Source organism: Mastigoproctus giganteus, chromosome 5, assembly GCF_048544385.1.
Source record: "Mastigoproctus giganteus isolate SK-2022 chromosome 5, ASM4854438v1, whole genome shotgun sequence".
Classification (NCBI taxonomy): domain Eukaryota; kingdom Metazoa; phylum Arthropoda; class Arachnida; order Uropygi; family Thelyphonidae; genus Mastigoproctus; species Mastigoproctus giganteus.
This window is the reverse complement of record NC_143579.1, coordinates 227,262,948-227,288,460: the sequence shown is the minus strand read 5'-3', so window position 1 is coordinate 227,288,460 and position 25,513 is coordinate 227,262,948. Positions and strand designations below refer to the sequence as shown.

Below are 25,513 nucleotides of genomic sequence, written 5' to 3'. Positions count from 1 at the left end.
ACAAAATTTTATCAGTAGATACACACTAAGGATGATGTTTTGTTTTTCAAAAAACAATTAAAATTCAGAAAGCATAATCTCTAAAATAGTTTACCATTACTTCTTTCAAAAAACACTAAACTAGATAAAATAAGCAAAGAACATATGAAACTATGTGCCAAGTATACAACTCTCTAGACAGTGTGACTGACACTAAGAAAAATCCCAGCCATAATGCAATAGCCCATGGTTCAATCAGTGTGCTGATCTCGCTAAGTTGTTCATTTCATGTGCCTTTCCTTTTACAGTGCTCATTTATTGACCACAATTGAATGGATGCATGTGTGCAGTGAGGCATAAAAATTTGAGGCACAAGAATTGCTGTATGTTTGGACACAAGTTTGCATTCGGGCAGCAGATGTGTTAAATCCATGGCATAGAGAATTCTGCTTGAAATTTTGTTATGTGATTAGATGCACAATGAAGAAATATACTGTAATGGTATTATTGTCAACAATTTCTCTTCAGGTTAGATTTAATTAATTCAGGTAAGGTTCCATTAATTCATTTTGCCAAGTTATTGTTAACATGAAGATCTGACAGATCCCCAAAACTGGAAGCGTATAGTGTGACCGCCAATAGAAATATCTGTTTAATTTTTTTTTTTACTTAGTCAAACATATTGCAGAGAAAGAAATGCTATTAGAATACTGTATTCAAAAATTTATTAGGTATAAAAAAAAAAAACAATTTAATTTAGCATTTTATGCTCTAATGTTTCTGCCTGTTGCAGTGAATGTCTGTTACAATGTATTTTATTTGTATAAGTTACACAGTAGTAGTAGTGGCATGTGATGCAAGAAAGCAAGTGTATGAGCTTATGCAGCATCAGCCAAAAAAAAAAAAAAAAAATCACACCATTCCCTCCAAATGCTTGTCCAGTTCCTCCTTAAATTTATTTAACATATCAACTTCCACGACAGATGGAAGTTTGTTCCAGCAATTAACCACCCGCTGGCTAAAGGCAAATTTCCACACATCTATTCTACATCTGTCTTTTCTTAATTTGAATTTATGCCCCCTTAAGTTCGTAATCTGGACAAGTGGAAGGATTCCATCAGAATTCAGCGTGCTCAAGCCATTCAAGGCCTTATACACCTCAATCAGATCACAGTCCACGTGCCTAGTCTCCAGCCACTGCAATTTGCAGATGTTGATGTTGATGTTATTTGGTTTTTAGGAGCATTAACAACTAAGGCCATATTGCTCCGGGATATGCGGTGGTCATTCCGACCTTTCCGCATCCTCCGTACTTGGTGGTGACGGGCTCGAACCCCGGTCTAATCAAGAAGCGTGTGCTACGCGCTGCTGCTCCTTCCCACCTGGCTACGGAGGCGCCAACAATTTGCAGAACTTAAGCCTCTCTTGGTAAGAGGATCCCTTCATTCCCCTCACCAATCTTGTTGCCCTTCTCTGTACATGCTCAAGCAAATCTACATCCTTCCTAAAATGAGGCCTCCAGACCTGTACACAGTACTCAAGGCATGGCCTGACCATTGCCTTATACAGAGGGACAATTACCTCCTTTTCCCTGCTAGCAAAATTCCCATATATCATTGACAAAACTTCATGACCTGCCCTGGCAGCCTGTCTGCATTGCTCAGAAAACTTCATATCTGACTGCACAATTACTCCCAGGTCTTTTTCATTTTATACCACCTTAAGTGTAGTACCACACAATTGGTACGTTTCTCTGGGGTTACTTCTAGCCATATGCAGTACTTTGCATTTGTCAAGGTTGAACTTCAGTTGCCACTTCTTAGCCCATCTGCCCAAATTATCTAGATCCTTTTGCAGTAGCCCACTGTCATTAACAACCCTGCCAACCTTTGTATCATCTGCAAACTTCAACACTAAGCCTGATATACCTTCAACAATATCACTGATAAATATACAAAACAACAGAGGACCCAACACCAAACCCTGTGGGACTCCACTAATAACATTAGTCCACAAAGAGCAGCACCCATTGATTAACACCTTCTGTCTTCTCCCACTCAACCATCCTTTTATCCATTGTAGCAACTTACCCTTAATACCATTCTGCTCCAATTTGTACTATAGTCTTCCATGTGCGACAGTGTCAAAAGCTTTCCTGAAATCCAAATATATGATATCAAAATTATTTTTTGCATCCAGTTCCTTTGTAACCACATCATAATATCCTATCAAATTTGTCAGACAAGACTTTCCCTTAACAAACCCATGCTGTGTCTGAATTATTGCTGCAGTCTTGTGTAGATGATCCTGCAATGCATCTTTAACCAATGACTCCATTATTTTACCCGGAACAGAAGTTAAACTAACTGGTCTGTAATTACTTGTGTGACCCTTCGATCCCCCTTTGTGAATTGGGGATACATTTGCACATCTCCAGTCTGTGGGGACCTCCCCTGAGTCCAAGGATGCGCTCATAATTATGGCTAAGGGTTTGCTTAGTTGCTTTGCCACCTCCTTTAATATAACTGGATAGATCCCATCCACCCCAGGTGCCTTTCTTATGTTTAACTTCAACAATTTCTCCTCCAATTTGCTCTCAGTTATTACAAAATCATTAAGCATCCTCCTACAATTTGATAACCTTCTGCCATTTTCAAACCTTAATAACTCCTCATGTGTGAATGTAGATTCAAAATACTCATTCAGTTCATTTGCTATCTGAGCAGGATCATCAACAGTCGAACCATTGATATCAAGTGGACCAATCAGATTCATTCCCTTCCTTTTAGAGTTTATATAAGTAAAGAAATCCTTGCTGTTTTTCTTAGCATCTTTTGCCAAAGATTTCTCGTAATCTGCCTTCGCCTGCCTAACCTCCTTTGTGACCTGATTACAGACTAGCTTATATCTGCCATAGGCTTCTGAGTGTCTTGATAATTTATATGTATCCCATGCATTTTTCTTCTGTGTCACGAGTCTCATTAGCTCATTTGATAACCATTTAGGCCTAAACCTTGAACAATATTTCTTAATAGGTATGAAACTTTTAGTAGCATCCACGATTAATTCCTTGAATGCTTCCCACTTAGAATTTACTGTTGGTAACATCGTCAGTTGATCCCACTGTACAGAATTTAAAAACTGTCTGAGACCACTGTACTCACCTTTACAAAAGCAAAAACCCTTTCCTTTACCCCTGATGGTAATTATATCTTTAAGTAAATCCCACATCAGTACACTGTGTTCACTGCAGTCCAGTGGTTACTTTATCTGCAAATTCTTAATACACGAATGATCATTGCTGATAACCAGATCAAGAGTATTACCCTCTCTGGTTGCCTCTTGAACATGCTGCTGCAGAAAACAATCATCCAATAAATCCACAAAAGTCTTACTAGTGTGTGAGTGACCAACCCACAAGGAAGCCACCAGATTTCGCTGCACTGGCCAAAAAAATAAAACAAAATAATAATAATAAAATAAATAAATAAATACAAATAAAAAATATATAAAAATAAAAAATAGATCTATAAAAAAACCAAAAAGACACCCTACAAGTTTCCCTCCTCATATAGATAACTGTATCTGACCATTCAATTTCCCCAAGCTGTCAGCTTCAACTAGCAATGGAGGTAACTTATTTTAAATATTTAACAACAAGCTAGCTAAAATAAAACTTCCTATATGTACATTAAATTGATTTCCTTGTAGTTTTAATTTATGGCCACCAGTTCTGGAATCATTTTTAATTGTGAAAATCATTTTTCTATAAGCTTGCCTTCTTGCATCAAATGCCTCTACTAATGCTAATGCTAAAGTTATTTTATGGTTGCTATTCCCTACAAGACCTTGCATTTTGCTACAATAAAACATAGATGTGACTTTTCTGGCCATTCTTGAAGCCTGTTCAAGTCATCATGAAGGAGAGCTACATGTTACTGATCATTAACCACTCTCCAGATCGTTGCATCATTTGTGAATTTGACACCACACCCACTATCCCCTCACTGATGTCACTTATGAAAATCAGAAACAGCAGTGATCCCAGAATCGATCCATGGGGGACCCTACTTCTAATCCTAGACCAATCTGAAAACTAGCCATTAATCACAACCCTCTGCCTCCTACCCTGCAGCCACTCTGAGATAAATCTTAGAACCTTATCTGTGATTCCAGCTTATATAGTAAGCTCTCATGAGGAGCTGAATCAAACACTTTGCTAAAACTCAGATAAATGGTGTTGAAATTATTTCCTGCATCCAGCTCATGAATAACTGTGTCAAACTAGATTAGTTAAACATGAATTACCCTTAACAAAACCATGTTGTGTGACCTTCAAAATTCCATTTCTATATAAGTGTCCTTGTATGCTTTTCCTTACAACCGAAGTTACCTATTTCACTCTTAGAAGTATATTTAAGTATTGGTATATGTACCGATCAGTATATGATGCAGTGGCACTTCTGCAATCCAAAGTATTCTCTCCTGAATCCAATGATGCCACCATAATTAACCTTAATGGCTCAATACACTCTCACTGCTTCTCAAAATTAATGAGTATGTACCATCAACTGCAAAAGCCTTACTTGTCTTTCAGATCAAAAATTTTTTCTAATAACCAATTGTCTCTAATTTTAATATCACTAATTTCATACTGCTCAGCTTCACTAGCACAGCCTCTCCTCATTATAAAGGGTCTTTCATCTGTAAAGATCAATGCAAGTATCTGTTCATTTCCTTAGCAACATCAACTGGCTTATCTTTGCCACACCAATTACACAAGGCTTTGATCTGATTTGTTTTCTTCTTTGTATTTTTATATAAGAAAAACTCTTTTCCCTGTTCATAGACAGCAGTTTTTCATACTCAGCCTTTGCCAACCTCACCCTTTCTGTGTCACTATTATAGATAACTTGTAACTGTCATAGGCCTCAGTAATTTTCACTGCTCTGTAACTGTCCCATGACACCATTTTCTGATCTATTAGACTGGCCAACTCTGTATTCATCTCTATCTCAGCACCCTCCTCTTGCTATATTTTTTTAATGATATATATATATATATATATATATGCATCCGTAGCTTCTGGTAGCAGAAAAGGAAGACTAGTCACTTGGCATGCTGCAGCAGCAACCACAGGCATAATGGCAAATGACTAAAACTATTGGGAGAGTTTACACACCCAGCATGGCTGTAAATAATATTAACACAGTGATGTAAAGGGCTCTTTGTTGACAAAAAATGACTTTGAGCACTACAACATATTGTTTCCAAACAGCTGTCCATGCCACAAATTTAATTTATAACTATTTCTAAATAGTTAGCAAAGCAACATTTTGACTTTGTACTGAAATTGAGCTGTTTAATTGCTAATTATCATTTGTATGTTGAAATTCTAAGAGAAGTGAAACAAAACTTTTTCTTGGAAGGTATCACAAATTGCAGATAATTTGGGTGAAGTACAGCACAGTTTCTTTTCATGGGAATGTAAGGGACCTCTCAAACTCCAAAAGCACTAAGAATGAACAGTGCTATTTTGGAGAAGCAGAGTGCAACTCTAGTGAAAAAATTATCAAAAGTTAGAGAGCACTACACTGAACCAATGCTGACTGAACCGTATAGCAGTAGGGAACAACTGTAGTTATTTTGATGCTCCAGGCTGATAAGAAAATCCAGTGGAAACATTACATTATACTGTAATTAAGATTATTTTCCAGTTAAATTTTATAGCAGCATTTGTGTCTCTTTTATAATAAAGATGGATTCAATTATTTGACAAAAAATTCAGAAATATTTGTGGCACACTAGAGTGCAAAACACTAAGTTTCATGACACACTGTTACGAAACACTTGGGTAAGCTAATGAAGGTCAATATAAACTAAGTCAAAAGTGCTTTAATCACCAAATTTTGGGTGCCATTCAGTGTTATATAAAGAATAACACTACTCTGCATGGTTTTTGATGTTTGTAAACCAATAGCAGTTTTTAACAGAGTTTTTAATGCCAATTTCAGAAATGTTATTTTTTTCCCTATCACATACCATTTTTTCACAATCACTTAAACAGATTTTTTTTTGCTGAAAAGTAAGTAAAATGTCTTCATGCAGCTGTTTCAACAATCCAAACTTATTTTTTGTGGAAGTTATGTAGTCCGCAAGCAAAGACAAGATGTTACAGAATTTGTAAAAGATGTATATTGTGCTTATTTTGAAGTGAAACTTGGTGACCAAGATAAACAATGGTCTCCACATAAAGTTTGCCAAACATGTGTTGAAGCACTGACATCGTGGAAAAATGGTAAAAAGAAGGCTATGCCATTTGCAATCCCATGATTTGGTGAGAGCCTACAAACCACCGTGATGATTGTTACTTTTGCTTAGTTAATGTAGAGGGATACAATGCAAAGAGTAAGAAGGGAATTGTGCTTCCTAATATTTCATCTGCTACTAGACCAGTCCCATGTGGAGATAATGTGCCAATTTCATGCCCTCCACTTATATTGGAGAATGCAGCAGAGTGCTGAAAGTGTAACTTCTGAAAATGGAATTAAAGTCTACACACCTGGCGACATTGAATACAGCCCTCAACTATTTTCATAGCATGAACTCCATGATCTGGTAAGAGATTTAAATTTATCAAAGGAATCTGCAGAACTTCTTAGTTCTAGGCTTAAGTCAAAAAACCTTCTAGCACATGGGATGTTTTTCTCACAGTACAGATACAGAACAAGAACTAGTCCCCTACATTTCTGAGGACAATTCTGTGGTTTTTTGCAGTAATATAAATGACTTAATGAACTATTTAGAAATTAGTTTATAATCCTACACAGTGGAGACTTTTTACTGACTCATCAAAGAGAAGTCTCAAAGGTGTGTTGCTCCACAATGGAAATAAATATGAGTCAATTCCAGTAGTTCACTCTGTGCATTTGGAAAAAACATATGAGAACTTGAAGTTGTTGACAAATATTAAGTATAAAGAACATGGCTGTGCTGACTTTCAAGTGATAAGCATGTTACTTGGACAGCAATCTAGCTACACAAAAATGCCTTGTTTTTGGTGTGAGCGGGACATGGACAGTTTTGTGTGAGTTGGGCAAGGAGTAAGCACTGGGATATCAAAGTCTGGCCAAAAAGGGGCAGTTTGTTGCCTGGATCAGAGAACATAGTTCACAAACTACTGATAAATCCCAAAACTGTCTTCCTTCCACCCTTGCACATCAAACTGGGTTTGATGAAACAGTTTGTGAAAGCTCGGGAAGATTCCTGCTTCAACTATCTGTTTACTAAATTCCTATTGATTACCCAAGAGAAGCTAAAACAAGGTATTTTTGTTGGACCTCAAATTTGCAAACTGAATGAATGATATTCAGAGATTTTGAGGGACATCTTGCACATCAAACTGGGTTTGATGAAACAGTTTGTGAAAGCTCGGGAAGATTCCTGCTTCAACTATCTGTTTACTAAATTCCTATTGATTACCCAAGAGAAGCTAAAACAAGGTATTTTTGTTGGACCTCAAATTTGCAAACTGAATGAATGATATTCAGAGATTTTGAGGGACAAAATAAAATGAATAAAAGAGAAAAGTGGGTATGGATTAGCTTCAGTTCTATTGTTGAGAACTTTGTATGGAACAACAAGGATCCAGACTACAAGAATATAGTTGAAAATATTTTGGCAAATTTCAAGAAGGCTGCAACATGAGTGTCAAGTAACATTTTTTGTTGTTTGTTTGTTTGCTATTCGGTTTTTAGGAGCATTAGCAATTAAGGCCATATTGCTCCAGGATATGTGGTGGTCATTCCCTGACCTTTCTGCATCCTCCGTATTTGGTGGTGATGGGCTCGAACCTGGGTCTAATCAAGAAGTGTGTGCTGCGCACTGCTGCTCCTTCCCACCTGGCTACGGAGGCGCCCGAACATTTTTTACCCTCCCACATCGACTACTCCCAGTAGTGAAGAACAGAGCAAGAGATTTCACCAGGACATTAAAGACATGGAGATAAGGTACCAGGGGTGGTAGAATGTCAACATGATGGCTGACTATTACTAGATGCTGAAGGGAGACAGTAAAGTAGAAGGATTTGCAGAAAAATCAAACAAACAAAAATTTTACCCATTGTAGATCAGTTTTTAAAATGAAAAGTAAGTGTTTAGTACTTTTTACGACATAAATATTTTAATAGTGTTTATAGCAAGTATTTAAATATAAAAGTCTGGTAAAAGTAGCATTTTGTTATAATTTCAGTGCACATATTCTGCCAAAATTAAAAAATTTGTGAAAAATGAAATTTTCTTTTGTGATTTTTGAAGAAACCTGACATGATAGAAACTAATGGAAGTCATTTTTGAAATCAGCATTAGAATATGATTCAGAAACACCCTTTTCTGAGAAAATATCAGTGAATTTTTTTTAAAATGCAGAGTAGTGTAATTATAGATCTAGAATATGAATATTTTTACACAAAGTGCTGATGGAATTAAGCAGCAGTGTACATTCTTGGCCTGAATGAAATTCAGACTGATATTATATTTACTGATATTGCAGAACAGCTTTGTGTTCCTTCAAATGTAAACCAATAAAATTTAGTTTAAAACTAACATGCTTGAATAGTTCATGTCGCAATACTTTTTTTCTCGTATTAGCCAATCAAGAAGGGATACAAAGCTGTTCCATAATGTATGGCACTTTTATAGTAAATTTAATATCAATCTAAATTTCCAATAAATAAAAAAATCAGCCCAAGAATACATTAAATGAAGTATCACTTAATTCCAATATCAGATCTGCATTAGCAACATTTTCAATCTCTTACATTTGTATATACACTGTTTTTTATGCAGAGATTTTTACTTTTAATACCAAATATAAAATTTCAAAGATACTATACATTTAAAGATAACAAACTACCAACCTGTCTTCATCCAGTAACTTCTGAATTAACACTCTACTTCCTTCATCCATACTTTTATCTGTGCGTTGATCCTAAAAAAAATAAGAACATAAATTTTCTTCAGTTATAAATCCAACAAAACAAATTTTTGTGTGTGTGTGTGTGCGTGTGTGTGTGCGCATATATTATTAAACATACAGTAGTACGCATACTACTTGTGCTGTACAAGTCAGAAAATCATTGTGCCATACAATGCAGAAAAAGCAATGTAGCAATATGTACTGAGCTATTACAATCAAACTCATGCACATTTCATAGTGTGAAATATTGACAAATTAACAAGAGGATAAGTTTATTCTAATCACAGTTTGCCATTTAATAGATGCAAAAAAGATTCTGAACTACATATACTAATTAAACTATCAGTGCATGCCAGACAGTTTTCCAAATTAGTGTGTACCACTCTGGTTCTGATGGACCTGCTATGAGAATTGTCTATATCTCTATTGTATGAAAAGGTTGCAGACAAGGCTGCCAACTGATAATCTGCCATGGTGAACCTTTGCACAATAACTGTTTTGTTATTCTTCCCATAGCCTTGGGTTTCTTTACCTGTTAACAGAACTAGGGTTCACATATGATGGATATTTCAAAGGAGATGGAGTCCTGAACTTGCATAACCTTCATACCTGGCTACAAGAAAAACCTACATACAAAATATGCCACAAGAAAAACCTGCTCCATTTCAACATTGATATGCGCAGCTGGCTTCTGAGATAATCACCAAATTAGTTCCTCTAATTACCCATATGTTTGTTGTTTGTGGAATTTTCTTGGTGCATCAACTACTAATATTTTTTATTGTTTATTATGTATGTACTATGCTCATGGGACAATTTGCAAGTTGTAAAGAGTAATAAACCTGGAATAACTTACAAGAAAACTCCACCCCTTAAACCTGGGATCACCTAACTATAGCCATGACTAAACAGGCTTTATGGTTCCTCCAGTTCCTGAAGGGATTTGAATCAAGACCTCTCCAAATAAGTGATGTGGCAAACTCACTATATTGTCATGGGGGGGGGGGGAGAGACTCATCTACATGCTGTTTGTCCATCACAAAAGTGATATCGATTTACACTTATTGCACATAACACTAGCTAAGCTATCTTTATAATTTTGGGTATTCAGGGCTTATTATTATTTGGGATCCTACTATATATCTTTCAAAACCCCACACTCTCTCTCTCTCTCTCTCTCTCTCTCTCTCTCTATCTCTCTCTCTCTCTCTCTCTCTCAAACAAAAGCTGTTCAACAGTAGACAAAGGTATAAGAGCACCTTATATAATATTTTCTGTTTGCCCATCCATCATGCTTCCATATTAATTTGTGATAGTTTTTGTTTGTCTATTCCATTTCTACTGTCAATCCAAAAAAATGTTTCTGATAGCAAAGTATTCACTGTTTGTAATAATGGATTGATTGTTTACTTACAAGAATAATGCAATTCATGGTGAGCATGAGGTCTAAACATACAGAAACTATTGGTGTTAATGGCCTCTGAGGTTGATAGTAAAAGATCCAAAGTAAAAATTAATTTTACTAAATAATTATCCATATTCAATATCCATTATTTAAACAATCTTTACTCATTCTGATCTTTTAAATATTTTTAATCAGCTTCAGTTTTAAGAATCAACATTCATCTGTATGAAAGTTTTAAGCAATTTGGGAAGTGAATTAATTATTTTAATTTGCTTACAAAAAATGAATGATTTTTTTTTTTTATGGTAACAGTTGAGATATTTTTGAGAAATAGTGCATTCTGCTGCTGATCATATGTATTAAGGAGAGTATTGGGATTTCCTCTCTTCAAAGGTCATTGACTTCTTTGACATAGTCTACCTCATTCCAAATTTTATGCCCAATGAAAAATTCTCATTTTACTGGAAAGACAACATTGTTTGCAGACTGTTAAATGGATTATACCAAAATATGATTTCTATATTGCCTAATCATTTAAAACTGATTTAAAATTAAGTTTTCTGGTCGAAGCATAAAGGTATAAGCCATAAATTCAAATTGAGGAAAGACAATTGTACAATCATCATCATCATCAGCCATTTTCAATCCACTGCAGGATGAAGGCCTCTCCAGCAACTTTCCAGTTCCTTCTGTTTTGAGCACTGGCCATCGATTTACTACTCAAAAACTCATGAATTTCATCTATCCATCTCCGCCTTTGTCTTCCAGGTTTTCTTCTAGCTCCTCTTGGGTACCATTCCATTATTTTCTTAGTCCATCTGTCATCATGTCTTCGAGCTATGTGTCCTGCCCAAGACCATTTTAGTTCTTTAGTTTTGATAAGAATGTCCTTTACTTGAGTTTGCTGCCTAATCCATGTGTTTCTCTTCTTATCTAACAGTCTGATTCCCAATATAATTCGTTCCATTCTTCGCTGTGTAGTTCTTAGCTTCTCTTCCATTCTTTTGGTGAGTGCCCAAGTTTCACTTCCATGTCATGGTGGGGAGTATACATTGATTCATTATTTTACGTTTCAGACAAACTGGGATATTGCTCCAGTATGTGATTATATTTCCTGAATGCTATCCATCCAAAATTTATTCTTCTCTTGACTTCCAGCCATTTATCATTATTACAGCTAATAACTTGTCCCAGATAAGTATGACTCCACCTTTTCAATTACTGCTCCTTCAATCATTATTTCCCTTTCTGTGACATACTTGTTCATCATTACTTTTGTTTTAGCCATATTCATCTTTAGTCCAAAATCCTTACTAACTGTGCATAACTGATTAAGATTTTCCTCTAATTCTTTGGGATCGTGGCTTATGACCACAATGTCATCTGCAAATCGTAAATGGTTTAGGTACTCTCCTTTCACATTGACTCCTTTCTGCGACCAGTCTAATCTTCTGAAAGCTTCCTCAAGGGCAGCAGTAAACAGCTTCGGAGATATTGTGTCTCCTTGTCGAACTCCTTTCTCGATTTTAAATTTGCTACTGTCTTTGTCTAGTCTAATAAAGGATGTAGCACTCTCATATATTTTCTTCAAAATCATAATATATGGAGTATCTATGCCTTGTCTTTCCAGTGCCCGAAACATTGCCTTATGCTGTATGGAGTCAAATGCCTTTTCATAATCCACAAATGCCAGGCATAATGGTGTTTTATATTCATTTGCTTTCTCCATTAGCTGTGATATTACGTGAAGGTGATCCATAGTTGAGAATCCTGTCCTAAAGCCAGCTTGCTCTTTCGGTTGATTCTCATCAAGTATTCTTTCTAATCGGTTAGTAATGACCCTTGTGAACAACTTGTAGATATGGGATAACAAGCTAATTGGTCTATAATTTCCAATTTCTGATTTATCTCCTTTCTTATGCAGCAAAACTATGATTGCATTATTCCACTGCTTAAGCATCACACCTTTTCTAATGCACTTTGTGAAGAGCCTTGCCAGTTTTTGTGTTATGTCTCTACCTCCCAATTTTAACAACTCTACAGTAACTTCATCTTCCCCCGGGGCTTTCCGATTCTTCATTTTCTTCAATGCATGTTCTACCTCATCAGGAAGAATATCGGGTATGTCGTATATGTTGCTACTTTGCAATCCATCTTCCCCACTGCTGGTATCATTTCCTCGCTCCTTGTATAATTCTCTATAGTAGTCTTCTGCTATTTGAATTATGCCTTCTCTGCTGTTTATAAGTACACCATCGCTATTCTTCAGTTTCAGTATCATTTGTCTTTCTGTATTACTGCTCATGGCTGCTGATTTAAATCCTTTGTTTTCCCTTAATGCTTGTTCTACTTTTCTTGTGTTAAATCTTCTTATGTCCTCTCTGAATCTCTTTCTAATGGCTTTGCATAACTCAGTATACTCAATTTTCTCCCTGTCAGTGTTTTTCTCGCTCTTCATTTGTCGTCTTTGGTTCATCATGACAAGTGTTTCTTGACTAATTTTTTCTTCTTTGGATTTCTGTTTCCCTATAGGTTTCTTGGGCTTTATCACTTTCAGAAAGTTGTAATATTCCTCGTCGATATTTTGGTCCTGAGCAGTCTGCAGAAGCTCAAACTTGTTCTTAAGTTCCAGTACATACTGCTTTTTCTCCTCCTCTGTTATTTCAAAGACCTTTGTATTATTTACTCAAGTCAGTTTTTTCCTTTCCTTTCCTACATCTATATCAAGTGTACATCTTACCATTCTGTGATCACTTCCAACATTTACCTTATTCAGGACGGTAACATCATTCACAATATATCTTCTGTTAGTGAGGATGAAGTCGATTTCATTAGTTGTTAATCCATTTGGACTCTTCCATGTCCACTTCTATTGTAGAATAGATGTGTGGAAATTTGCCTTTAGCCAGCGGGTGGTTGATAGTTGGAACAAACTTCCATCTGTTGTAGTGGAGCTCAACAACTTAAATAAGTTCAAGGCAGAACTAGACAAACATTTGGAGTGAATGGACGAGTGAAATGCGAAGGGTTTTTATTTGGCTGATGCTATATAAACTTGCTTTCTTGCATCATATGCCTCTACTAATGCTAAGCAGGAGCCTCTTAAAGTACCTATGCTTAAAGACAACAATGAGTGTGCACACACACACACAGCTGAACCAACATTTTTTCTGTATTGATATGTACTGGATGTAGAAGAATACATGCAAAGTTTCATCAAAAAGTGGTGAATAATCTTATAATTCTTGAATGCATACTAGTAGCAAAAGAGAATGTGATGACATCTTGTGAGTATTCTTTGAGCACACCAAACTAACTTGTTACGTGGCAGACTAGTGGAAAGTTACTTTGAGTGAGCACTTGTTTTTCACATTTCTCACATGTACTGAAAATAATTAAATAATAATTAAATTTCAACAATGTTCAAACACTCATTGTCTGGCAATTCTTGACTAACAAAAACATTTCTGTTTTGCCACATTCACATTAGTGACCTGATTTGGCATCACATGGCTTTTAGCTGCTCCCCAAATTAAAACAATTTGAATAAATTCAAGAAATCTAACCAAACATGAAGGACTTGATAAAAGCATTCACAAAAGAGCTCCATAAATGTTTTGATCGGTGGCAGGCATGACAGTATAAGTGTATGATTTCAGGAGGAGAATATATGGAAGAGTACTAACAATCTACACTTTTATTAATGAATAAAACTGAATTTTTGCAACATTCACCAAACTCACTGATCAAATCTTGTAAAAGTGGTATATTCACCAAAACTAAAACAAGTGGGTGTAACTGCAAGAACACTATGTGTCACAGAAATACACACTGAGATGAACCTGTGGCAATGAGTACAAGAGATGCAGCATCACAGTTTTGTTATATTCAAGTTCAGAGATAATACATTAGATATATAAATAATTATAACTGGTATATTATATCCTTCTCTCTTTTACAATTAATGTGTGTGTGTGTGTGTGTGTGTGTGTGTGTGTGTGTGTGTGTGTGTGTGTGTGTGTGTGTGTGTGTGTGTGTGTGTGTGTGTGTGTGTGTGTGAACTCTGATGCTGAAAATGTATATCTTTTATTACCAACAAATATTACTACCTACAAACCTGTTTGTTTGTAAAAGAAGAGATTAGGTTACCTAAAATCTGCAAGAGTAACTGTTTTTTTTTTTTTTTTTTAAACTAGAATCAAAACTTTGTCTCTTGCTAATATGTAATTACTTATCATATATGTGCTTTTTATGTAACAATCTTAAAATAATGTTTTGTTTATGTTTTGTAATGCACCTATGACTAGGTGCTAAAAGATCAAAAATAAATTTATGTGCTAAAGCATAATAAACTGACTCACCATATCATCCTGAAACAAAAGGAGAGCATGGTCATTCAAATATGATGAGGCTTGAGAACCATCGATATGCCAGTTCCTAAGAAAAAAAAATATATGTGCCAAATAAATCTGAAAATCAAAACAGAATCCAATCATAATTCAACAGCAGCATTAACATAATACAACAACAGTCTAGCTGGCAAACTTTGTGTATTTTATACACAAAAAGTTAATTTGGTGTTTTGATGTTTTTTTTTTGTGACAGTGTACCAGCAAACTTTAATCACTGAAGAAGCAGAGAAAACGTCTGCAAAATGTGTTATTTTTACATTCTATTAGTAATAAATTGATTCTAAACTTTATAAAGGTTAAGTGCTTTAATTTTAGGTATTTTTAATGTCATAATAAACTCACTTCCTTGTATAAATTTTTTTTGATAATTATCAGTATTTTGAAATATTATTATTAAAATAAATGACCATGGATTTGTGGTTGAAAAAAGGAACTTTAAAATGAGAAGCAAGTACTTCTAATATTGCGACTGTGATCAATGAAAACGAACACAAAATTGTCACACTTCAAAGTGAGGATGAACAATCGCGGCCTTTTGTTCCCCAAAAATCCGAAGTAAAAAAACAGGAACCAATTAATAAAAGACCAAAACGAAAGTATGATGACAGTTATTTGAATTTTGGCTTTACATGCATTGGAAATAAATATGCTCCTGATGCACAGTGTGTAGTATGTAATAAAATATCAGCAAACAGTTCTTTGGCTCCCGCTAAACTTGTTTCATAAGTGTTCCATAAATATATTGTGCGATGAAAAGTGTTCCATGACTAAAAAAGCTGGGGAATTGCGGCTCTGTGGAGTGCATTTATTTGTGGAATTTTTGAAAAGTTTTGTAAAAATGAACATTTTGCCCACAAAACTTATTAAATATTAATCTGTTCACATTTTGGCTTGATTGCCTAACATTAGAATGAAACTACAGCCAACCCCCCCCCCCCCCGTATAACACAGTACTTCTACAACACGGTTTCGCTCTAACACGATTGATAAATTGTGGCAATCCTCGCATAACACAATACTTATGGTTTCACTCTAACATAGTTTGAGAATTGCGAGAAATTTCACATAACACGGTATTTTTGAGCTTTTGTGCTGGAAAAACCCTGCTATTTTTTATGCTAATGTAATTTTCAACATTTTCATTCCTTTTTGTGAATCCCTGCTGTTGACTCACTAGTTATTATTGTCTTCATGATATTTTTCTAAATCACATTTCTGAACGTCACTACCATAAAACAATAAAAACAATTTGCACTTTCCATTTTATTCGGCTTTTCTGTTCGTGCAATCTAATTATAAATGAGTAGTAAACTCGATCTTCTTGCATTTGCTATAGTACCGATAGCTGAAATTCTGTGGGGTTGCATGTTATTATGGTGAAATGTGTTTCCCCTTGCATAAAATATTCAATCATATAAAAAACATAAATAAATTTTCAGAAACTCATTACTCCATATCTCACTTGTGCATATCTTGTTTGTTGCAACTTGTGTGCACCATGTTCTTTGTTATTAATTGCTTATCATTTTTACTGTTTTAAAGCGGAAAAAAATCTATATTTCCAAGTTTTATTACTACTGGATAATGCACCAGGCCATCCAAAAGATTTAAGTCATCCAAATGTTGAACTAATGTTCCTACCACCTAATACAACTTCTTTAATGCAGCCATTAGATCAAAGCATTATATCTACCTTTAAAACTCATTCCATCAGAAAATCGTTACAATGGATTTTGTAAAAAATTGATTCCAAATCTACTGAAGTGATGGAGGCATGGAAACATTTCTCAATTGTGAACTGTATCGGAATCGCAGCTTTATCCCTCAAAGAAGTAAGTAAAACCAGCAACATTAAATGCATGTTGGAAAAATGTATGGCCAGAGCCAGTTCATTCAGGAAATATGGTCGAACCGGCAGAAAATGGAATCAGTGCGATAGTAGAACTTGCTAAGTCGATAGGAGGGGAAGGTTTTGACTACTGAAGACATTCAAGGATTACTGGTAGAAAAGAGGCTGGTGAAGCGGATTTGGTGGAAATGGCATTGGAGGTAAACCAAATCAATTCAGAGGATGATAGCACAGATGAAAATTCTGAAGTTCTAAATTTTACGCTAAAAAGCATAAACTTAGCCAAGCAATTAGAATCTTATTTTTTGAATGCAGAATCTTACTTTTTGAATTTCTTGAATCCATATCAAGAAATTTACAAAGCTCTATCAAGCAAAAGCAAACAAACCCCAATTACTGATTTTTTAAAGAGAGCAGAAGGTACACGAAAGATAGATGCTGCACAAGAAAGTTCAGAAGGTGAAGATATATAACACGATTATATTCAAGCATCTTGTTTGATTGTGCTTAGCAGCGAGGAAGAAAATTAAATGAACGTACATTATCTGACATATACGTATCACAGTTTGTAAGTTAGATGTTTGTTCAGTTATTAATATTTAAGTTACTACTATTATAAAAATAAAGTTAAAATATTAAGTTATTACTACTATAAAAATTAAGTTTCCAATAGTTAGAAAAAAAATGGTGTACTTTGTTAGCTTTTGGAATGTAATCCCCCTTTTTTGTACTGGTTCTTAGTTCCGTATAACATGGTATAGCAATACACAAGATTTTGTAGGAACCAAACTACCGTGTTATATGAGGGTTACCTGTATTGTTAAATATCAAATTAGAATAATAATAATGATAAAAAAAAACTGACATGAAAATATTATTAAAAAATAACCTTGTTTTACTTTTTTCTAATGTGATAATATCCTCTACATCTTATATATCCTAATCTATAAGTCAATTTCAGTTTCATCAACTTATAGTTCACATTTATGAATTATTCAATTTTGTCTTCTGTATGCCTAAATCAGAACACTGACACTAATGGGTACAAGCTTCTATTCTGATTTTAAAAGCTATTATCTTACCACCATTATAAATTGTATCTATAATTACTTGGAAATACAGTTAAGATATGGTAACACTTATTTGAATTTCTAGACAATTTATGCATAAATGAGCAAATTATCTGAAATGGCCTTGAAACATATATATGTACTCCAGAACTGAATGAATATAACAAAATGTACATGATAATGTTAAAATGAAGATTGATGCAATAAAGCATCATATGTTTAAGAGTGTAAATATTCTATATAATATTGGTGTAAATACACCATAGAAAACTCTTAAACAAAACTACGTTTGTAGTGGCATCATTTTATCTGTATCTCATATTGTGCTCCTCCTTCACAATGAGTTGCCATGTATTGCACTACCTCGAATAAGTAACGCTTCACCAAAAGAGAAGACTATTGTTACTTATTCTCGGTGGGCACCACCACCCAGACGGCACGGCACCGTTTCAAGGTTTGTTGGCCCTTCATCGGTGGATGGGCAGGCATCCTGGCATTGCAGACATGACAATCCAGTTGTGAAGATAATCACACAATATGAGTGATGCCAGAAGGTGTACATGATAATGTTAAAATGAAGATTGATGCAATAAAACATCATATGTTTAAGTGTGTAAATATTCTATATAATATTGGTGTAAATACACCATAGAAAACTCTTAAACGAAAAAACTATGTTTGTAGTTTGAAGGGGCATCATTTTATCTGTATATCATATTGTGCTCTGTATCTCATATTGTGAAGGAGGAGCACAATATGAGATACAGATAAAATGATGCCCCTTCAAACTATAAACGTAGTTTTTTTGTTTAAGAGTTTTTCTATGGCGTATTTACACCAATATTATATAGAATATTTACACTCTTAAACATATGATGCTTTATTGCATCAATCTTCATTTTAACATTATCATGTACACCTTCTGGTATCACTCACATTGTGTGATTATCTTCACAACTGGATTGTCATGTCTGCAATGCCAGGATGCCTGCCCGCCCACTGATGAAGGGCCAACAAGCCTTGAAACAGTACCGAGAATAAGTAACAATAGTCCTCTCTTTTGGTGAAGCATTACTTATTCGAGGTAGTGCAATACATGGCAATTCGTGAAGGAGGAGCACAATATGAGATACAGATAAAATGATGCCCCTTCAAGCTACAAACGTAGTTTTTTCGTTTAAGTTTTCTTGGTGTATTTATCAAAAATTTACACAGAGTACATACATCAAAAATTTACACACATGTATGTACTCCTCAAAGCCCACACATCAAAAACATATATATGTATATACATACTCATTAAGGGTTAAGCACAGCCTCCATGCATTCCTAATGAGTGACAAATACTTGAAGCAAGTGGCAACAAGTTATGTGGCTGAGCAAACTATATCCATATGATGCTGCCTGCTGCATTACAGACATGTACAATTCGTACAGTAGAGGCTGTTTTGTAAAATCAGTATTGTTACTACAATATTCTTATAATTTTTTCGTTGATTTAGCATCGAACTTTTGTAAAGTAAGGGCATGAAAATTTACAAGGTCACAAATAATAAGTATTTATTCAGTATTGCTTAACAATGTACGTATATTTTAATATATATATATATATATTAAAATATACGTGCATTTATTTATTTAAAGTATATTTTAATGCAAGGCAGGGATCAAAGGATCCATCTGTTGCATCATTTTTTTAATAAAGCACAAGTACTGCATTAAAAATAAAATAACATGTAATATAAATAGATAACTTTTGGTAAGTTATATATTTAATTTAGTTATGGAAACTGAAATAAAATAATGTATTAATGGATAAGTACTTTTTTGTTAATTACATTTATATCTTAGAAATGAAAAACTGAGACAAGCCAATATGATAAATTCAGTCTAAATGCAACTTCTAAATGCAAAGGTTTTTTTTTTTAACAGTTTAGGGAAGTTATTCAGAAGCACTGATATAGAAAACACTTTCTAATATTTATTGTGCAGTATAGTACAGTATTAGTAGTGGAAAATAATGCAAGAAAGCAAGCTTACAAAGCATCAACCAAAAAAAAATACATCATAAATTTCAAAATGTGAGCTAAGGAATTAGCTCACATTTTGAGCCCTAAATACCCTAAGTATTTGCCCTAAATACTTAGGGCATTAATTAGCTCACATTTTGAAAATCTAAGCTAATAAGGTTACATCCTATCGTGTTTACTTTCTTTTCATTAAAGAGGCAAAAAAAAAAGAAAGGACAAATGGAAGATACTGTTCTCTCAAACTGTGTGGTTACCATGAGTTAGTTGCCCCATGTTGCACTGCTAATAAGTAACACTTCTCTAAAGGGAGAAGTATGTTACTTTTAGTAATATGGTGCCATTCTCCCCGATGACCATTTCAATGCTTATTAGCGCCTCATCATTGAAAGACTACGCACCTAATCATCACAGTATCTGACAACCCAGCGATGATTTAACTAACAAGATAATAGAGATGGCAAAAGATGTGAAAACAAATTTCAAAATGTGAGCTGATTAATGTTCTATGTCTATATAATGTTCTACCCTACGTTAGACCTTATCTATTTTTGTTCTATAAAAAAAATGGACATAAATCCTATTATAGATATACTGTACTACAAACTTATTGACAGGCTTGGAGCATTAATTAGCTCACATTTTGAAAGAGACAATTTTATACTGTTTGGCATTTCTCACTATGTGAGTTAAATCATCATTGGTTGTCAGATGTTCTACTGATAGGTTGCCAGTAAGTACTGACAGCCATGCGAAGAATAGCACTATATTACAAATAAGTTGTTGTTGTTGGGATTTAGATGCATCAGAAACTTAGACCATATTGTTTGGTCTAAGTTTCTGATGGATTTTATTGGTGCATTAGCAACTAAGGCTATAATGCGCCAAGACTAGGTAATATATAAAAATTTAAGCTTTCAGAGACCTAATTAGTTAGGTCACCATGTCGAGATATAAAATAACAAAGGTGTAAAATGTAGAAAAGATAATCAATAAAGAGATAATAATAACATATAAATTTTAAATACAAGTAAGACCGTGTTGCGGCGTATATATCTTGTCTATAAATTGTGTGCTGTGATCAATTTGCTATTTTTCTGGACAGAAAACCCCTGAGTTTCTGGGAGATAAAACCATGCTATCCTCACCTGAGACTGACTAACTCAGACAAAAAAAAAAAAAAAATAAAAAATAACCCATAAAATTCCTTGCATCATTGACAAGATTCAAACTCAAGCCTTTTTCACCTAGTTTGGGGAGGACAGTGATTATACCAATGATGCTACCCATGAGGGAATTACTAATAAGTAACATCACATGTCTCTTTAAAGAAATACTACAGTACTTAATAGTGCAACACAGGGTAACTTTGGTGACAATAAGTATATTGACGAGGTGGGTGAATTAAACCTCTGAAATTGTGTGGAAAACAATTTACCCACTCTTGGAAGCATTTCTGGAACTCTGATTTTGAAACTGCCAAAAGCTGAGTGTTACATTATTCTTTATACAGCACAACGTCAAAAATCTGAATGTCAATAATTCGAAACACAATCACAACAACGCCAGTTATTGTGATCACATTTGTGAATTAAATTTTGATTCTATTAAACGGCAATTCTAATAAGCGAAAATCAGAGAAATATTATCCACAGGCCATAAAAATGAAGATATAAAGCACCAATTTACATTTTTATTACCTTATCAATTAACAAAATTAAATGATACATGAAAATCAACAAGCAAACCGAATGGTGAATCGACAAACGATCAACAAACCGAATGATGAATCGACAAACGATCAACAAACTGAATGCTGTCCAACTCAACTACTCTTGCTGAAAAGAGTGAGAGGTCTGGCAATAAAGAAACAAAGTTCAAAAATGGCACAGAGAAAAATAAGTAATTATTTTCGATAAAGGCCTATACATATGTGTTATTATGGCTGAAAATTCCATTTATTTTGTTACCTATGAATAAAAATACATAAGTACAACATAGTGTTTTTATTTCTAAACTTACTAAACCTTTTTATTTAAGTCTCCAGTACAGTATTTTTGATAAGTTCGAAAATCCGAACAAATCGGAAGTCCAAACTATTCCGGGTCCCAATTAGTTAGCATTAGTAGAGGCATATATGCAAGAAAGCAAGCTCATGCAGCATCAGCCAAAAAAAAAACCAAAAAAAAAAAACCACTTCCATTTCACCCCTCCGTTCGTTCGAAATACCTGTCCAGCTGAGCCTTAAACTTATTTAGGCTATCAACTTCCACAAGGGATGGAAGTCTGTTCCACCAACCAACCACCCGCTGGCTAAAGGCAAATTTCCGCACGTCTATCCTACATCTGTCTTTCCTCAATTTGAATTTATGCCCTCTCAGGTGATTATTCTGAGCAAGAGAAAGAATCCCATCAGCATTGAGCATGCTCAAACCATTCAAGGCTTTATACACCTCTATCAGATCCCCTCGCCGGTGCCTAGTCTCCAGACACTGTAATTTGCAAAACTTAAGCCTTTCTTCGTAAGAGTAACCCTTTATTCAATTCATTAATCTTGTTGCCCTTCTCTGTACTCGTTCCAGCAGCTCTACATCCTTCTTGAAACGAGGCCTCCAGACCTGTATACAGTACTCAAGGTGTGGCCTGACCATTGCCTTATACAAGGGAATAATCACCTCCTTATCCCTGCTAGAAAAATTCCTGTATATCATTCACAAGACACCATGAGCTACTCTTGCAGCCCATCTGCACTGCTCAGAGAACTTCATATCTGCCTACACAATTACCCCCAGGTCCTTTTCATTCTCTACCACTGTAGTACCACCGAGTTGATGTTGCTCTGGGGTTGCTGTTTCCCATATGTAGTACTTTATATTTGTCAATGTTAAACTTCATTTTCCACCTCTCAGCCCATCTGCTCAACCTTTCCAGATCCTGTTGCAGCAGCATAGCGTCAGTAGTGTCCTTAACAACCCTGCCAACCTTTGTATCGTCTGCAAACTTGGACATTAAGTTTGATATACCATCATCAATACCATTTATAAATACAGAAAACAATAATGGACCAACACTGAACCCTGAGGGACTCCACTAATAACATTAGTCCACGATGAGCAGTGTCCATTGATTACCTTTATTTGGATTATCGATGCTCTACTGTATTTGTATGTCATCAAATCAACATCCATTAAGGGTTTTATCAGTCTAGGAAACAAAAAAATGTCATGTGGAGACATATGGGGTCAATCAGGGATTGCTGGACTTGAGTGATTCTGAGTTTGGCTAAAAGAACTCCATACAGGTAACAATGAATGCAATGGCACATTATTGTGGTGAATCAACCAGTCTGAGGTTCAAATTTTGTGCTCTATTTCTTCAAACCACATCACAAATGCATCTCAAAACTTCAATGCAGAACTTTGGAGCATATTCATGGTGGACAACACCAACAGAGTCAAAAAATACTGGCAACATCACCTCTGTTCTGCTGCACACTTTTTCTGAAACAGCAGTGCCAGTCAAAAACTTGTGCATGAGCCTTTTCAAAGTCCTTGTATGCTGTTTTAAGTTAAAATGTTTCACTCGCAGTTTTTCTGATTTTAATGCAAAAATTAACGCCCATTATAGTAACAACACTAACTTCACAAAACAAAACTGCACCATATTGTTTTTTTTTTTTTTTTTTTTGATTTGGTAGTTGTTGGCGCATCGGCTTCTGTGGCCATATTGCACCTCCCAAGGTTTTTGCAGTACTTTGATCCAAGCCCGAGGCGGGAATCGAACCCGCGACCTTTGGGTTGCCGGGCAGGTACTTTACCCACTCGGCTAGCCCGGTCGGCCCAACACCATATTGTACATGCATATACAATTAGGGTTACGAAGTGTCTGGTTTTGACGCGAACAGTCTGGTATTACACTTCCTATCTGGTTAACAAACTGAAATAATACAGGACATGTAAATGACTGGAATTTTCTGTCATCTTCATTAAACATTTTATCAAAAGCTGTTTATTAGTTTGATTTTATTTACAGTCAGTTTTTTAACATATTTAGATAGAACAATATTCTTTAATCTTTATTATTCTCAATGAAAAATAGTTTTCAATCGAAACTTTATTTAACAAAATTTAAATTTCTGTGGACAGATGAATGTAAACTGTGCATCCAATCAGTGAAATAACTGCTTATTTTTAATATACCTTTCAATTTACTGGACGTGAAATATGTTTTCTATAAAAATAAAAATTTTGATTAAAGTGTAAATTTAGTTCATCTTTTTTATATTTCTTACTATAATCAATCTCTTTCCAGTGCATTTCCTGCCTCCCCTTCATTTGCACCCAAATTTCCTTGTGCATCTGGTACTTTTATTGGGAACCAAGTGGCAATAATGGGCTAAATACATGAATGCCAAAGGTATATCATTTCATTTTACTTTTAAAAAGGTAACAACGTACTGTGCTATTGGTGAAGCTGAAGATTAAACAATGCATTCATAAACCTCTGAAAAAAATTCTTATAAAATCCTTCGTCATAAGATGTTTGTATGCGTATGTATGCTTTGCTTTGTTTGTAAATTTCGCTTAGTGTTACTATACCAAGCAATCATAATTTTAAATAAATTTTGATTAACACAGCTAGCTACTTGTTATTCAGAGCTATACAAACACCCCACTGAAAGAATGCAAAATGCCAATCATATTGCTTGTTTTACATCGCTTTTCCTAGCATAGAAGAGCGCAACAAGCCTCTCAGGACAACTACCACCGCAACAGGTCAATGCTCTTTCTAACAAAACACCATAAGCAGGGCATTCATGCAATTAGCAATTCAATGATACAGTAGAGCACGTATATAATGCAAACAACCTGCATGTTATGTGCAAACCTTTATGTTTGATTCAAAGTAACGATTTTACAATTTTATGAAGTGCAATTCAATACAGAGGGTGTGATCGAAATAATCGGTATTCCGAAGTGCTTTCAAAACACGTTAAAATTCGAATGCCACTATTCCCACCCTACATCTATGCAGTACAAACAGGGGCCGAAACACTAAAAACCTTGGGCTTATTTCATGAAGGAAGAAAAAAAAAAAAAAAAATTCCCAGTCACTATCATTGGAAGGATATGGCTTCAAGGCCTGAAAATAATCTCGTGTCTTACGAGTTAAAGAAAATGATCCATAACCGAGATTTTATAAGCATCGTCCCAAATTTAAAACCTGCGCAAACTAAAATTACATATCGAACAAGCTATCACTGCGCGACAAGTATTCTTTTAATTAAAAAAAAATAAAAATACCTCTCTCCCTCAGATTGTCCTACGACGTCGACTTCGTCATTATCGTCAGCCATTTCTATAGTTCTTGTGTTACTCTATTTTTAAATATATCGCAACATGCTAATTATTTTTTTATAAATTTTTATCAACATGAATAATAATATTTAATGAGTATTGAATTATGATAACAAAAAACACCAAACATTTCGATAAATTTTTCACAGAAAATGTCAACACAAAGCATACGAAAAACACCCATATTTAAAAACCAATAGAACACTATAAACGGATAAAGCATTTACCGCCATCTAGGGGAGTAAAACCTATGCAGTGAACAATGGCTTATGAGTTCTTCGGTTGATCAGGTGTAGAGTTTTAGACGCATCAGCAACTTTGACCATATTGAGCCATATATTATGTCTGTAAATTTCGAATCTTATATTGTTCCCATGTTGTTTGCTGGAAGAAAAACTCGAGACTCCAGGCAAAATATCCATTCAACCGCTCCTGAGA

At 34.9% G+C, this 25,513-nt stretch overlaps 1 protein-coding gene across 1 annotated transcript in view; it reads right to left on the bottom strand.

The window, feature by feature from the left end:
- The window catches only part of LOC150086187 (histone H2A deubiquitinase MYSM1-like), a 61,151-nt gene extending 36,077 nt beyond the window's left edge, over positions 1-25,074 (bottom strand). The window contains exons 1-3 of the mRNA XM_090373770.1: positions 25,022-25,074; positions 14,722-14,797; positions 8,897-8,967 (exon numbers count right to left, since the gene is read on the bottom strand). Coding sequence (XP_090229896.1) covers positions 8,897-8,967; positions 14,722-14,797; positions 25,022-25,074 — 200 coding nt within the window. The remainder of the gene's footprint in view (positions 1-8,896; positions 8,968-14,721; positions 14,798-25,021) is intronic.
- Between the last annotated feature and the right edge of the window lie 439 nt (positions 25,075-25,513).